Source organism: Bos grunniens, chromosome 1 (genome assembly GCF_055505025.1).
Source record: "Bos grunniens cultivar Pamir isolate PY7600 chromosome 1, Bosgru_T2T1.0, whole genome shotgun sequence".
In the NCBI taxonomy this organism is placed as follows: domain Eukaryota; kingdom Metazoa; phylum Chordata; class Mammalia; order Artiodactyla; family Bovidae; genus Bos; species Bos grunniens.
In genome coordinates, this window is record NC_141165.1 from 87,352,279 (window position 1) to 87,370,048 (window position 17,770).

Genomic DNA, 17,770 nt, shown 5'->3' on the forward strand with positions numbered 1-17,770 from the left:
TGTGTATTTTGGATGTTAACCCCCCCCTTTTTATTGGAGGTTAATTGCTATACAATGTTATGGTGTCAATCCCTTATTGATCAAATCATTTTCAAATATTTCTCACGTTCCATAGTTTTTCTTTTCATTTTGTTGATGGTTTTGTTTGCTGTGCAAAAGCTTTTAAATTTAATTAGTTCCCATTCATTTATTTTTGCTTTTGTTCCTTGTACTAATCCAAGAAAATACTGCTACAAGTTATGCTAAAAAGTGTTTCTCCTGTGTTCTTCTCTAGAAGTTTTATGGCTTTAGGTCTTTAAATCATTTTGAGTTTATTTTTGTATATAGTGTGAGGGAAATACAGTAAGTGTGAGTTTCTTTCTTCTTAAAGATACAGTCTTATCCACCCTGTCAAATTATAGCTTTTCCCAATGATGTTTTGATCTGCTACTGGTTAACTTCTGTATGAGCCCTTGAATTTGATATTTTTGGAGCTTTGTACAATTGATACTCCCTTTTTCCTCTAGGATAACCTTTCAGAAGTTTGAAAACACCTGTTGTGCACTCTCTTCATGTTTAATAAATTGAGAGTTACACCTACATATTGGCTGTATGTATAGAATTTCTCCAGGGAGAAATCTTTAATATTATAAGGTTTTTAATAGTTATTGAAGACTTTCCTTTATTCATATTATTCAAGGTGTTGTTCTCCAGTGAATTCTCACGTTTTACAAGTGTTGCTCAATGAATAAAGAATTTCTCACATTCATTTAATTGAACTTGTATCTGCTCTATGAATTCTCTGGTACTCATCAAGAGTCTCCTGTTGAAGACTTCTTCCCATTCATTATGTATATAGGATTACTCCCCAATATGAATTGTCTTCTGTACATTGAGGCCAGAGCTCCAGCTAAAGGGTCTCCTACATTGATTTCAAAAATAGCATTTCTTCCTCGGAGTTCTCTGATGTCAATTAAGGTAGAGCTCTGGCTAAAGTCTACATTTACTGGCCATTTACACAATTACTACATTTGTAAATTGTATAAATTATCTTGTATTACCTGAGTCAAGTAGTGATGAAAGACTTTCCCACATAAATCTCATTCATACAGGGTTTTTTAATATTTTTTTTTTGGTATGGACTCTTTCATGTCGTTTAAGGAGTGAATGATTATAGAGAGTTGCCTCACAGCATTTGTCTTCATATAATTTTCCTCTTCTTTGTTTTCTCTTGTGCCATTTAACATATGAAAGACTAATAAAGATTTTTCTCCAGGGTGAGTTCTCCCATGTCTATATTGAGTAAATAATGACTGGACTTCTTTTGAAATCATTATTATTTGTCATAAGGCTTCTCTGTTCTGTGAACTCTTAACGCTCAGCAATACCCACTCTTCCTGATGAAGTCCATAATCATGTCCTTTGACTTCCTGTGTCTGTATTTTTTAAAACTCAGCTGTTGTCTGTCTCACTCAGTATTCCCTGCTAGGAGCAGGCAGTAAACAAGCAAAGTAGAGATGTGCTGACGAGCCTGATGCCCACCAATGGCTGAATCTCCAAGGGCAGCTCCAGAGAGCAAATCAGCTGGATTAGGATTCAGGTTGGCAAGTGGGAGGAAAGGTGGCTAATTTTATAGTTCCTTTTTTCTCTGTATGTAATTTTCATAGCCCTTCTATACAAAAATAGTTTCATTTATTTAACTACTTTGTAGCCACAATTTTGTTGATAACAGAATCTATTTTAAAAGTTAGAGGGACTTTAAAAGATAGGGCATGTTCAGCCTTCCTTTTATGATTTAACATTCCTATCATTATTATCTTTAGTGATATTTTTGTTGACAAATTCAGTATTTATTCTGAAGGCAGTGGGAGCCAATGAAACTTTCAAACATTTAATGATATATTTTGTTTGTTTTACTTATTTTTATCTTTTCTTTTGTAATCATTTCAAACCCACAGAAGAGTTATAAAAATTCTCATGTCCCGTTTGCCTAGATTTCCAGTTGGTAACATTTTGTTACAACAGCCTTATCAAAATCTCTCTATATTTATACACACATACTTTATTGTCATTGTTGTTTTATTGTTATTATTATTCCTGAAACATTTGAGAGTTAAAAACATCGTGACACTTTACCCCAAGTATTTCAGCCAGAATTTCCCAAGAACAGGAAAATGCTCTTACATAATTACTCTGTCCATGATATTCTGGACAAGAGTACTGGACTGGGTAGCCATTCCCTTCTCCAGGGGATCTTCACAACCCAGGGATTGAACCTGAGTATCCTGCATCGCAGGCAAATTCTTTACTGTCTAACCACCAGGGAAACCAACATAATCACGAATGTTGTCAAATTCAGGAAATATAAAATGATACGATACCATTATCTAATATATGCTACTGCTGCTGCTGCTAAGTTGCTTCAGTCGTGTCTGACTCTGTGCAACTCCATAGACAGCAGCCTATCAGGCTCCCCCGTCCTTGGGATTCTCCAGGCAAGAACACTGGAGTGGGTTGCCATTTCCTTCTCCAATGCATGCAAGTGAAAAGTGAAAGTGAAGTCGCTCACTCAGTCGTGTCCAACTCTTCGCGACCCCATGGACTGCAGCCTACTGCCTGGATGGAAAATCTTCTGTCCATGGGATTTTCCAGGCAAGAGTACTGGAGTGGGGTGCCATCGTCTTCTCCAATCTAATGTATAATGCATATTAAATTTTTGTAAATTGACCTGATAATTAGGGATGTATTCTCTCCTGACCCAGGATCATGCATTACATTTTCTTGTTATATCCCTTTAGTCTCATTTAATTGGCAATATTTCTTCAGCCTTTCTTTGTCATTTATGACATTGACATTTTTGAAGAATACAGGCCGGTTTTATAAAATGCATCTCTTTAATTTGGGTTTGTCTTTTGTTTTAGGTTCAGGTTATACATTTTTTATAAGAATACAATATGAACAGTGTTGTATCTGGAAGTGGTATGCTTCCCATCAATAAAAATCAATTTGGTGGCAGATAAAGATTAGATTAGGTGTGTGGGGGGGGACATTAAAAGTTGAGAGACCAGTTAGGCATTCAGAATGGACAGACTTCAAGGAGTAACTGACTGTTATAGGGGAAGCCAGTATATCTAAGATAAGTTTGGATGATGACCTAGTTATCTATGGCTTGTAATAAACCTCTCTAAAATTTAGTGCTGAAACAGCAATTTATTATTATCTTTATAGTTTTGTGGATTGGCTATGCTCAGTTAGGTGATTCTCACATGGCATCTTTCATGTGGTTGTAGTTGGGCCTTGATTTGGCTTCAGTTACCTACAGGCTTGAGCCAGCTGAGTATCAAAAGCAGCTCAGTCACATGGGAAGCAGGAGAGCTGGCTGTTGACCAGGGAGGGCCTCAGCTGGGGCTGTAATCCAAGGGGGACTGCATGTGGCCTTTCCACATTATTGGAGCTTCTCTTATCTTGACATCTGGGTTCCTAAGAGGGAAGGAGTATCCAAAACCAAGAATTTCAAAAGCCTTACTGGCTTTTGATACCTGGTGTTCATACTTTGACTTTTTGAAGACTTCTAATAATTTTAGATAGATATCCTTGGTTTGTTAATGACCAGTCATTATATTTGCCATCTTATTTCTTTTAATATTTTACTTAAGTTGGCTTCTTTTCTCCTTTTGTATCTTTTAACCTGTCCACAAGGCCTTTTTGTTACCTAGAAGTATACTTTGGTTGACTCTAGAGTTTCCTCATTTTTTCCACTGAGATTTCACTTAAAACCAATGATTTCACTTAATTTTGCATTTAAAAGATTAATATTAGAAACAGGCTTCTCTATTTTGATATCTTTTCTTTGATTTTACAGAATATTTTAACTTAGGCTCTCTTTGGTGTCTTTATTAGCCATGCCTCCCTCCTCAGACATAGCCTAGTTTTTTACTGCTATCTGCAATCAAGCAGACACATTATCTGCTGTCTGCATTTGGTATAAATATATTATCTTCCACTTGCCTTTCCTTACTCCCTCATTTTCCACAGCTATCTCTGATGGAGCCAAACAGGCCTAGTTAACTGTTCCTCATGCCCTTTTCCATATCCTGATCCCATTTTCCATTTTAAAATATACGTAGTGGTATAATGTCATTAAGATTGTGTCAGCTAACTGCTAAGTGGCACACTGAAGATATAGAAAAGAAAAAAAAAAACAACATCTGCCTTCAAGAAGCTTTTGTTTTTCAGTTGCTAAGTTATGTCTGACTCTTTATGACCCCATGAACTGTAGCACACCAGGCTTTCCTGTCCTTCTCTATCTCCCAGGGTTTCCTCAAACTTGTGTCCATTGAGTTGGTGATGCCATCTAACCATCTCATCCTCTGTTGACCCTTCTCCTGCCCAGTCTTTCCCAGCATCAGAGTCTTTTCCAACAAATCGGCTCTTCACATCAGGTGGCCAAAATATTGGAACTTCAGCTTCAGCATCAGTCCTTCCAGTGTATACTCAGGGTTGGTTTCTGTTAGGATTGACTTGTTTGATCTCCTTGCTGTCCAAGGGATTCTAAAGAGTCTTCTCCAGCCTCACAGTTTGAAAGCATCAATTCTTCGGTATTCAGCCTTCTTTATGGTCCAGCTCTCACGTCCATACATGACTACAGAAAAACCATAGCTTTGACTACACCTACACAGTCCATATGTGGACTTTTGTCAGCAAAGTGAGGTCTCTGCTTTTTAATACGCTGTCTAGGTTATCATAGCTTTTCTTCCAAGGAGCAAGTGTCTTTTAATTTCATGGCTGCAGTCATAGTCCACAGTGATTTTGGAGCCCAAGAAAATAAAATCTGTCATTGTTTCTACTTTTCCCCATCTGTTTGCCATGAAGTTTTGGGACCATATGCCATGATCTTAGTTGTTTGAATGTTGAGTTTTAAGCCAGTTTTTTTCACTTCACTCTTTCACCCTCATCAAGAGGCTCTTTTTAGTTCTTCTTTGCTTTCTGCCATTAGAGTGGTATCACCTGCCTATCTAAGGTTGTTGATATTTCTCCCGGCCATCTTGATTCCAGCTTGTGAGTCATCCAGCCTGGTATTTTGCATGATGTACCCTGTATATAAGTTACATAAGCAAAGTGACAGTGTACAGCCTTGACATATTCCTTTCCCAATTTGGAACCAGTCTGTTGTTCCATGTCCGGTTCTAACTATTGCTTCTTGACCTGCATACACGTTTCTCAGGAGATAAGTAAGGTGGTCTGGTATTTGAATCTCTTTCAGAATTTTCCACAGTTTGTTGTGATCCACGCTGTCAGAGGCTTTAGTGTAGTCAAATGAAGCAGAGGATTTCTTTTGAATTCCCTTGCTTTTTCTATGATCTAAAGGATGTTGGCAATTTAATCTCTGGTCCTGCTGCCTTTTCTAAATCCAGCGTGTACATCTGGAAGTTCTCTGCTTACGTACTGTTGAAGCCTTGAAGAATTTTGAGCGTTACTTTGCTGGCATGTGAAATGAGCGCAATTGTATTGTAGTTTGAACATTCTTTGGCATTGCCCATCTTTGGGATTGGAATGAAAACTGACCGTTTGCAGTCCTGTTGCCAGCAAATTTGGAAAACTCACAGTGGTACTCAATATATCAAGAAGCTTAGACATTCTAGTATTAGAATTCAGGACCCTATCTTTGGAAAGCATTTGTAAGGCTTTTAGAAAAAACTCATGTATAACAGACAGTTAAAAATAACATCTGTTATTATAATAAACATGGTGATGGAAAAGGATGAGTATTCTCATGTAGTGGCATTAAGTAACGTGATAGGACAGTGTGTCCTGTAGTTGTTCTGCATAAAATATAATTATCTTTCATGTGGTGTTTCTTATATACATATCAATAAAACCCAAAGCTGAAATCTTAACTTTCAGTCTTTAAATAAAAGCTTCCTGTATGAAGCCAAGTTAATATATCCAGTGATTTTCTAGTATTCTATGGGCTTCCCAGTTGGCGCTAGTGATAAAGAACCCACCTGCCAGTGTAGGAGACATAAGAGACAGATTCAATCCCTGGGTTGGGAAGATTCCCTGGAGGAGGGCATGGCAACCCACTCCAGTATTCTTGCCTGGAGAATCCCCTGGACAGAGGAGCCTGGCAGGCTGACGTCCATAGAGCTGCACAGAGTAGGGCACAACTGAAGCGACTTAGCACGTGTGTATGCATGGCCTATCTCTAGCATGGGCAGTTCTTGTTCCCTGCCCCATTTCTTGTCATGATGATCTTGCTATGTAACTGCAGTAAGGAGCAAAGATTCCATGTAACCCAGCATGCTTGTTACTTCTCAAGTGGAAAGGCTTGTGACAGAGATAATAACTTGAGAGATTGTGGCAATAAAAGAAAGATCAAGTGAGAAATGGATTATTATCCCTAAGTTTGCAGAATATAGTTTTGAGTGTGTCTGGTTATAAGATGGAAGAGGTAAGTGTTTAGTGCCATTTCTTTATATCCTGTTTGGTTAGATATACATTTTCAAGGAAGGAAACAATGTTGGCAGATAGGATCAGAGAAGAAACATGGATGTCACAAAAATCAGGGAAAACCCCTTAGCAGCATAGTTATTTAAGTTCATATGCTTTGAATTATAACCCAGAGTTCCCACTTCTGCTGTAATCTAGCAGACTTAGTGTTCTTTGTGTCTGCTGCTGCTGCTGCTGCTGCTAAGTCGCTTCAGTCGTATCCGACTCTGTGCAACCCCATAGACTGCAGCCCACCAGGCTCCCCCGTCCCTGGGATTTTCCAGGCAATAACACTGGAGTGGGTTGCCATTTCCTTCTCCAATGCATGAAAGTGAAAAGTGAAAGTGAAGTCGCTCAGTCATGTCCGACTCTTAGCAACCCCATAGATGGTAGCCCACCAGGCTCCTCCGTCCATGGGATTTTCCAGGCAAGAATGCTGGAGTGGGGTGCCAGTGCCTTCTCCATCTTTGTGTCTAATTAGCTACAGTTATGCCTAGGTATTTATTTTTTTCTAACTTTTGATTTTTGATGTTTGGTCTGCTCTTGGATTCTAAACCCTAGTACACCTTCATCTCTAAGATCTGGTTCATTTGCTTATTGGCTCCTGTGCTGTTGTTGATGTTGTTGACGTTTAGTCACTGAGTCAGGTCTCATCCTTTTGCCCCGCCATGAACCCCATGGAGCCTGCTAGGCTCCTCTCCATGAGATTTACCAGGTGACAATGCTGGAGTGGGTTGCCATTTCCTTCTCCAGGGGATCTTCCTGACCCAGAGATCGACCCAGTGTCTTATGCACCGCAAGCAGGTACTTTACGACTGAGCCACCAGATAGCCCATTGGCTCCTATACCTCTGCCTTGAGTTTTGAATTTGTAGGCCATTCACTTCTCCTGATTAAAAGCTTTGGATTCCTTAAATTCAACATATCCTTCTGGTTCCCAGGCCCTTGACTTATATCTGACAAATGCTACTTCGGGTTCCTGAGCTGTCACCTGAACATGGGCTTGGGTCCTTTGGATTCCCTTTTGAATCCAGATAAACCATAATCCCTGGTACACTGACCAGACCCTAATATTTGCTCACTATTCTTTGAGTTCTTAATCTTTGTCTAGTCTTACCCTGTTGTTTGTGTCCAACAGTGAACATAGAGTACTTCATTAAAAATAATTAGACCTGTTTTCTATTCCAACCTTCATTTGAGCTGCATCCTATCTGTCTGTTGATAAACCAGCCAGATAATCCTTCATTAAACTTTCAACAGTAGTGCTTGAGCACTCTCAGAGTTTTGTGTTGCTGGCAATAATTTTTGTATGCCAGTGCTCTTTTTAAGAGAATTATAAAATTTTTAATATATCTTATTTTTTCTATCTCTTATTATCTGGTTTCTGTATTTAACTTAAAATTAAGCTTATGTGATTTTATACAGAATTTATGTATTCAGAATTTCAAATTTTCTAAACTTTTTTTTTAATTTAAAAATTATTTATTCATTGATTTATTTTTGGATGCACTGGGTCTTCATTGCTTTGTGTGGGTTTTTTCCTAGTTGCAACAAGTTGGGGCTACTCTTCGTTGTAGTGCATAGTCTTCTCATTTCAGGGTCTTCTCTTGTTGCAGAGCACAGGCTCTAGGGCCCAGAGGTTTTAGCAGTTGTGGTGTGCAAGGTTAGTCACTCTGTGATATGTGAGATCTTCCTGGGCCAGAGACTGAAGCCATGTCTCCTGCATCAGCAGGCAGATTTTTATCCACTGCACCACCAGAGAAATCTAGGGACTTTAATTTTTTAAATAAATAGGACTAGTTCTTTTTTAAAAAATGTTGAATAAGCTATAGTGTTGTAACATTTTTTTTAACCCTGCCCCTAGTGTTTTAACATTTTTGACTGTAATAAAAAAAAGTTAATATTTTTCATATTCCTACTTAGTTTTAATGTTATAATAGTTGTTTGTAGCAGAAATTAAAATATCATACTTTGTGATCATTTATGGTAAGTCTAGTTTAATTCCCAGTATTCTTTCTAAAATTAAGTTAATATTATTTGAAAAAATTATCTTAGAAACTATCATGGATTTACAAAGACCCTGACTTTGGCACTGACAAATTGAAGCGAATTGTGTAACTATTTTAAGCAGAATTCACAAAGTACATTCTTGGGGTTTTAAAATCCCTAAGAAACAAGCACAGTATTACTTACTAAAGCTTTTTTTTTATTTTCCTGCCTGCTTCTAGGGTTACAGGTGAAGTAAAGCACAACATCACCAACACTGTTGTATGCAGAGTGCAGGGGGAATGGAACAGCGTTCTTGAGTTTGCTTACAGCAGTGGAGAGACAAAATACGTGGACTTGACTAAGTTGGCAGTGACGAAGAAAAGAGTAAGACCTTTGGAGAAGCAGGATCCATTTGAATCCAGGTGTGTCATCCTTGCATCCATCAGGAAAGAGTCAGAAAGTCTAGATCTTAATTTAAGCCTTTTCACTAATTTCTAACCCTTGGCAAGTCACTTCACCACTTTAGATAAGCTTCCTCATCTCTAAATTGAAAGTATTGGTCTGATCTCATGGTTGTAAATACTGTACCAGCTATGACATTATGTGTACATAATCACATTTTAGTAAAAATAAAACATTTGTAAACTGGACAAAAGTACTAACTTTTAGCAGTTAAAGGATCACTATCTTTGTCATACAAACTCTTACAAATTATTAATAAAAAGAGAGGTACCCTAATAGGAAAATGGGCAAAGGCATAAAGAGGTAGTTCACAAAAATAGAAGAAAACAATACCCACTAAGAAAATGGAAAGTTGTTCATTATAATTAGAATTCAAAGAAATACAAATTAACAGAAAGACAAAAAATTTTTTTTAAATAGTATCTTTTTTGGGAAAAAGTGAATAGACATTTTCATATTGTTGGTTAGAGAGGTAAACTGATACAACCTTCCTAGAAGGTATTTTGGAAATATATGTCATAGGCCTTTAAAAGTAAATGAAATGGGGGACTTCCCTGGTGGTCCTGTGACTCCATGCTCCAAATGCAGGGGCCTGGGTTCAGTCCCCAGTCAGGGAACTAGATCCCTCATGCCACAACAAAGATCAAAGATCCAATGTACTGCGACGAAGACCCATCACACCAACTAAGTAAATGAATAAAAATAAATATTAAGAAAAAAGATAATGGAATGGAGCTTCCCTGGTTGCTCAATGGCAAAGAATCCTTGTGCCAATGCAGGAGATAATGGGTTCAGTCCCTGGTCTGGGAAGATCTCACATGCTGCAGAGCAACTAAGCCCATAGGCCACAACTATTGAGTCTGTACTGTAGAGCCCAGGAGCCACAAATACTGAAGCCCATGTGCTCTAGAGCCCATACTCCACAACAAGAGAAGCCACGGCAATGAGAAGCCCAAGCACCGCAACTAGAGAGTAGCACTCGCTTGCCGCACCTAGAGAAAAGCCCATGCAGCGATTAAATAATTTTTCTAAAAAGTAAATAAAGTAGCTCTATATGTGTTAATAAGGTAGTCTCCAGAATGTATTGGCAGTAGTTGCTTCCAGAGAGGAATACTGGGGTCTAGGCTTTCCAGGTGGTGCAATGGTAAAGAATCTGCCTGCCAATGAAGGAGACGCAGGAGATGTGGATTTGATCCTTGGGTCAGGAAGATTCCCTTGAAGAGGAAATGGCAACCCAATCCAGTATTCTTGCCTGGGAAATTCCATGGACAAAGGAGACAGGTGGGCTGCAGTCCCCGGGGTCACAAAGAGTCAGACACAACTGAGCCACTTATTCATCTCTCTGATAAGAAACAGACTTACTCTTCACAGAATGCCCTTTTGTACTGTTTAAATTTTGTATCACATGTAAGTATTACTGTATCAAATATAAGGAAGCATTAACCATCTTAAATGAAGTCGCTCAGTTGTGTCCGACTCTTAGCGACCCCATGGACTACAGCCTACCAGGCTCCGCCGTCCATGGGATTTTCCAGGCAAGAGTACTGGAGTGGGGTGCCATTGCCTTCTCCAAAGATCACATAAATGGAACCAAACCATTTATAAGCAGATGTTTAGTACCCATTATGCAAAAACTCAGGTTGGTTCAAAAAATAAAACAGTAGTGATTGAAAAAAAAATTCTTATTTAGGATTATTTAGGATTTGTTTAGGAGCATGCATCAAGGTTTGGTTTGTGGACCCCTGGGGCCCTTGATATTTGTACCAGGTGTTTACAAGTTGAGAAAGCTTTCTTAATAATGCTAAAATATTATTTGCCTTTTTCACTCTGTTGGCACTTGCATTGGTGGTACAAAAGCAGTGGTGGGTAGCACTGCTGGGCCTTAGCACCGTTCAAGGCAGTGGCATCAAACTGTAAAAGTAATGGTGGTATTCCTTGCTGCCCTGCAGTTTTTTTTCTTTTCTACGTTGCAGTTTTTTCAAAGCCATTTTCTTTTAAAAATGTCCTTGAAAAGCAGTACAGATTATTAGTTTTGTTAGATCTGGAACATTCATTACCTACCTTTTTAAAAAATATTCTTCATGACACATTTGGAGTATAGATAAAGCACTTGTGGGAGATTATGAAGTACACTGATTATCTGAAGGAAGAGAACTTGTGCAACTGATGGAGTTCCAACCAAACTACCCTTTCTTGAAGCACCATTTTTACTTAGATGATTGACAGACAGATTAAGACTATTATAATTTTAATATTGGGAAGACATTTTTCTTGTAAATGAATGTTGTAAACATGGCATTTAAAGGAAAACAATTGGCAATATTTTTTTTTTTGCTAATAATAAAATTTAAATGGAAACAACCTAACCATTCATTGACAGATAAATGGATAAGCAAGTTGTGATGTGTATTTATAATGAAATATTATTAAGAAGGAAAGGAACCCCACCATTTGTGATAACATGGACGGACCTTGAGGGCATTATATGAAGTGTCAGAGAAAGAGCAAATACTCTGTGGTCTCACTTATACAATTGTTAGTATTTTTTTTTGTATTGTATGATAATACTCCCAGTATTTTTATAATTGGGAGTATTATTCAACCATAAAAAGAATGAAATCTTGCCATTTGAGACAACATGAGTGGATCTTGAGAACATTATGCCAAGTGAAATGTCAAATATGTAAAGACAAATACTGTATGATATTACTTATATATGGAATCTTAAAAAAAAAAAAAGCTCACAGATACAGAAAACAGAGATTGGCATTATTCCCAAAATGCCAGAGGTGGGCACCTGGGCAGTGAGAAATGAATGAAGTAGGTCAAAAGGTACAAATTTCCAGTTTTAAAATAAATGTGATGAGGACATCATAATGTACAGCATAGTGGCTATAGTTAATACTGTACTGGATAATTGAAAGTTGCTAAGAAAGTAGTTCTTAAAAGTCTTCATCACAAGAAGAAAATGTTTTTGGTAATTATGTATGGTGATGGAGGTTGACTAGACTTATTGTGGTGAACATTTCGTAGTAATACAAATACTAAATTACTATGTTGTATACCTGAAACTAACACGGTGTTATATATCAACCATATATTTCAACAAAACTTTTTTAAAAAAATTCTTAGAAAGGAAGCCAGATTGTCGTTACCAGAAATGTGGGGTAGGGAGTTAAGGAATTGGATGAAAGTAGTCAAAACATACAAACCTCCAGTTATAAGATAAACAAGTACTGGGGATGTAACGTACCTCATGATGATTGTAGTTAACACTGCTGTTTGGTATATTTGAAATTGGTTGAGAGAATAGATCCTAAGAGTTCTCATCTCAAGAAAGAAAAAAAATTTTTTCTGTTTCTCTGATTTTGTGTCTATATGAGAGGATGAATCTTAACTTATTGTGGTAATCATTTCACAATATATGTAAATCACATCATTATGCTGTACTCCTGAAACTTATACAGATCTGTATGTCGATTGTATCTTAGTAAAACTTGAGGGAAAAAATGAAGCTTTTAAAGGCAAATATCAAAATTTTAGAAAACTTTTATCTGTCGCAATGAATTGAAAGCTTCCCTAGTAAAGAGTTTTCTGATGAAATTAGTGATGAAACTAATGAAGGTGATTTTTTAAAATATGACATAATAAAATATGTCAACATCTGGAAGATAATTTTTTTCAGATGATCACTGCATGATAATTATAAAATTATGCATGGATAAAAATTCCATTCAAGATACAAATTAAACCAATGGATTTTCATGTATCAGAGTATGAAAAATTCATTGACATTTTTCAGTTTCCACATTGCAGCTAATCTTTTAAGAACTACCACTTTCTGAGTTTTAATATAATAACAAAGAATTGAGTTATTTGAAATAGCTATTAAAATACCCTTCCCGTTACTAACTATATATCTTTGTGAGGCCATATTTTCTTTATATACTTTAACTGAAACAATATATATCACAATAGATTGAATGCAGAAGCAGATATGAGAATCTGGCTGTTATTGAACCAGGTGTTTAAGAGATTCTCTATGCTAAACTTGTATTATAGATTTTTTTGTCTGCATTCCTGGGGGTTATTGGTTTTTTGTTTTCTTTGGGAGAAAAATTTTAACCACAAATTTAATATCTTTAGTACCTAGGGCTACTGAGGTTATCTGCTTCTTCTTGAGCAAACTTTGGTAGTTTTTATATTTGAAAGACTTGGTTCAATTTTTCAAATTTATTGATATGTATTTTATAATATTTGCTTATTTTTTAATGTTTGTAGGCTCTATCGTGATGATGTCACACTCATTCTTTGTATTCATGATTCTTTTCTTGATCAATGTGATTAAAGGTTCATTAATTTTACTCAGAGAACTAGTTTTTGGTTTCATTGATTTCTCTCTATATTTCTGTTTTCTTTTTCATTGATTTCTGCTCTTATTTCCTTTTTTCTCCTTATTTTATGCATCGTTTGCTCTAACTTTTTATAGTTTCTTAAAATAGAAGTTAGGTAAAGGTCAGCAAACTTCTTTTGTTAAAGGCTCAGTTCAGTTCAGTCGCTCAGTTGTGTCCACCTCTTTGCGACCCGATGGACTGCAGCATACCAGGCTTCCCTGTCCATCACCAACTCCTGGAGCTTGCTCAAATTCAGTTCCATTGAGTTGGTGACACCATCCAACCATCACATCCTCTGTTGTCCCCTTCTCCTCCTACCTTCAGTCTTTCCCAGCATCAGGCTCTTTTCCAATGAGTCAGTTCTTTGCATCGGGTGGCCAAAGTACTGCAGCTTCAACTTCAGCATCAGTCCTTCCAATGAATATTCAGGATTGATTTCGTTTAGGATTGACTGGTTTGATCTCAGAATGAATATCTTAAGCTTGATGGACTAGATAGTCTCTACCACAGCTCAGTTCAGCCATTGTAGCATGAAAATAGCCATAGACAAAAACAGATAGATGTTGCTATATTAAAACAAAAGTCTGCTTACAAAAATGAGCATTAGACCATAGTTTACTCCTGGTTTGGCTTCCGGGATAGCTCAAATGGCACCCCACTTCAGTACTCTTGCTTGGAAAATCCCATGGACGGAGGAGCCTATTAAGCTGCAATCCATGGGGTCGCTAAGAGTCGGACACGACTGAGCGACTTCACTTTCACTTTTCACTTTCATGCATTGGAGAAGGAAATGGCAACCCACTCCAGTGTTCTTGCCTGGAGAATCCCAGGGGCAGGGGAGCCTGGTGGGCTGCCGTCTATGGGGTCGCACAGAGTCAGACACGACTGAAGTGACTTAGCATAGCATAGCTCAAATGGTAAAGAATCTGCCTGCAATGTGGGAGACCTGGGTTTGATCCCTGGTTTGGGAAGATCGCCCGGAGAAGGGCATGGCAACCCACTCTAGTATTCTTGCCTGGAGAATCCCATGGACAGAGGACCCTGGTGGGCTACAATCCATGGGGTCACAGAGAGATAGGACTGAAGCGACTTAGCATGGACACACCACTGTGAATATTCTTGTGCAAATATTTTTGTGGACATGTTTTCATATCTCTTGGGTAAAACACCTCAGAGTGGAATTGCTGGTTTGTGTGGGTTTTATGTCCAACTTTTCACATAACTGCCTGTTTTTCAAAATGGCTGCACCATTTTACATTTCTGCTGGGAACATATGAAGGTTCCAGTTCTCATCCTCATCAATATTTGTTATTGCCTGTCTTATTTAATATACCCATTCGAGCTGGTCTGAAATAGTATCTCACTGTGATTTTAATTTGTATTTCCTTAATGGCTAATGATGTTGAACATGTCTTTATGTGCTAGTTAGCCATTTGTATATCTTCTTTGTTGAAATGTGTACTTATAAATTTTGCCCATTTTTTAAATTGAACTGTTTGTCGTCTTATTGTGTTATAGGAGTTCTTTATAAATTCTGGACACAATTCCTTTGTTGGGTATGTGTTTTGTAAATATTGTCTCCTCATCTATTGTTCGTCTTTTCATTTTCTTAATGGTGTTTTTTTCAGTAATAAGTTTTTATTTTGATGAGGTGAGACTATCAATGTTTTCTTTTATAGATTATGGTTTTGGTGTTGTAGCTAAGAAATCTTTGCCTAACCCAAAGTCTCAAAGATTTTCTCTTATATCTTCTTCTTAGTTTTATTGTGACATGAGAGTCTAAGGTCACATTTTTGTACGTGGATATCCAGTTTTTTCAGCACCATTTGTTGAACAGACTATACTTTCCCCAAGAATTCTTGGCAGTTTTCTTTTGCTTGAAGTCTGTTGAGCTTCCCCTTCCCTGTGCTGTGCCTGCAAATGCTCTCTAACTAGTCAATTGGAGTGCTCGTAGGGTTCCCCTCATTAGTTTGCCTGCTCTCAGGAATCACTGTCCTGTGCTGCCTTTTGTTCAATATCTAAAAACCATTGTTTCAATATATTTTTGTCTAGTTTCCTAGCTGATTAAAAGTGGGAGGGTAAATATGGTGCCCCTTATTTCATCATGTCCAGAAGCAGAAATGGTGTCTTCTGTTTCAGCTTTTTAAATATTTATTTCTCTTTTTGCTTCTTATTTCCTAAATTTCTTTAAAATAAAATCTTGGTTATGTAACTTGGGAAAAAATACATTATTTTTAATTTAAAAAGAAGCAGAAACAGCAGCATCTTGGACATTAACATCAGCAACATAGTATGTATTCTTATAACTCGTGTGAAATTATAGATATGATTCAGGAAATGTAATTTATGAAAATTACTGTTAATTTTGCAGGTATCCATTCTTTTTTTTTTTTGAAGAATGTTTGTAAAGCATGTGGTTTTCTAATTTCAGGCGATTGTGGAAAAATGTGACAGACTCTCTGAGGGACTCGGAAATCGATAAAGCCACAGAGCATAAACGTACCCTGGAAGAACGCCAGAGAACTGAAGAAAGGCATCGAACTGAAACAGGCACACCTTGGAAAACCAAATATTTTATTAAAGAGGTATATGTCCTATATGCCTTCAGACTAAAACTCATTATCTACATAATGAGAACTTTAACTTAGGAGGCTTTTTTGGCTTATTAACAGGTACATATCTTTGTTTCTAAAAATAGTCCAGCTTAACCATGAGCTTTTTTGTGACCTTTTTACAATTTGTCAGAATAGTTTACCAGCAGTTCTGAAGTAGATTTAGGGATTTAAATTCGCCACAAAATACTAAGATTAATCTTTAATCTTAATAATGAATACACAGTTAAAAGTTTGTTGCCATTGTACCACAACAGTGAAATTTTTTCACTTCTAAAGATCACATTTTAAGGGATACATGAAAAAATTAGCCACACAGAGGATAGTGAAGGGGCTAAAATCTTTACAGTGCTTAAGGATAAAAGAATGAAATGGTGAGTGTTTAGACTGAAAACAGAAAATTGGGGCCGTTTATTATAGCTTTCTTCAAATATATATAGGCTTTCACATAGAAGTTTTTTGTCAACTTGGATAGCAGACTTGAGCCAGGCCTAGATCTAGGAGCTTAACATAAGAAAGAATTGTTTATCAATAAAAATATCCAATAATAACAAGTGTACATTTTATAGTAATGTGTTCCCATCACTAAGCTCATATAAGAGACCAGAGCTTATATAGAAGAGTTTAATTCACTGGTTTTGCAGTTAAGACTAAATGATTTCTAAAGTCTTTTCTAAATTTAAAGGTTTTGTTTTGTTTATTACTGTTTGGTAGAACTCAGAGTAAGGTGAATAATGGACCAGAGCCAATGCCAAAAAAAGTTTTCTTGTCCGTAGCCAAGTCTAAGGAAACTCATGGAATTTCAATTGGTCTGTCAGGAGAAAATCTGGAAAAATAATTTGAATATGAATTTTGCATAGCTATTACTCTTAAAAGCACATCATTCATTATAGTAATTTCATTGCTTTAATTTTTCTCATCTTTGGATATCTGATATAAATACCAACTGTTTTCATGGATAGGAATTGAAGGGAAAGTCCTTTTCATCTATTTTTATATGAAAAGATAAAACCATTGTAATTACTCTGCAAGATTGAAGTTTGGTAACCTTGGATTTTTTTCATTTCAAGCTCACTAAGAAAGCAGATATACCAAACACAGGAAAAATTTTCTAAGGGAAGATTTCTATAAATCATTAAAAATGAACTCTATTGGCTAAGAGCAAAACACTGTAATGATAAAAGATGCAACCAAATTTAAGACAGGCCTCCTGTATCTTTCAACTAACATGACATGGAAACATGCTACTTCTTATTGATTCTTTATTTGACAGATTATTATTAAGAGCCTACCACTTAATACCATTATTATATTTTATGATGTTGAATAGACAGATGTAGAAAGTGGTAGCAAGATATGGCAATTGTCCAGTAAAATAGTGATTTTCTTTCCACCTAAGTAATCTTAACCAGCTGCTTGATGGAACAGTAAATTGGAGATGCTGACTCACATTTGGGCCCCTTCAGGTGGTAAGATGTAAGATGACTTTCTAAATGGTGTGCCATGGCAGCGTGCTACAAAATAGATACATAAGATTTTATGACAAATATTGATTGCCTAAACTCATGGAGAAGAGAAGTGAAAGGCAAAGGAGAAAAGGAAAGATATACCCACCTGAATGAAGAGTTCCAAAGAATAGCAGGGAGAGATGAGATAAAACCTTCCTTAGTGATCAATGCAAAGAAATAGAGGAAAACAATAGAATGGGAAAGACTAGAGAACTCTTCAAGAAAATTAGAGATACCAAGGGAACATTTCATGCGAAGATGGGCACAGTAAAGGACAGAAATGGTATGGACCTAACAGAAGTAGAAGATATTAAGAAGAGGTGGCAAGAATACACAGA

At 36.9% G+C, this 17,770-nt stretch overlaps 1 protein-coding gene across 5 annotated transcripts in view; it reads left to right on the forward strand.

Moving 5' to 3' along the window:
- The window catches only part of OSBPL11 (oxysterol binding protein like 11), a 92,525-nt gene that overhangs the window by 68,529 nt on the left and 6,226 nt on the right, over positions 1 to 17,770 (forward strand). For 3 of the 5 annotated variants that reach the window (XR_015164195.1, XM_086401792.1, XM_086401807.1), the window contains exons 11-12: positions 8,696 to 8,878; positions 15,744 to 15,897. Coding sequence is in view for 3 of the 5 variants with exons in the window: in XM_086401792.1 (XP_086257918.1) it covers positions 8,696 to 8,878; positions 15,744 to 15,897 (337 nt within the window). In the remaining 2 variants the exon portion in view is untranslated. Of the gene's footprint in view, positions 1 to 8,695; positions 8,879 to 15,743; positions 15,985 to 17,770 lie in introns of all 5 variants that reach the window. The other 2 variants (XR_015164197.1, XM_086401781.1) reach the window with 1 other exon arrangement.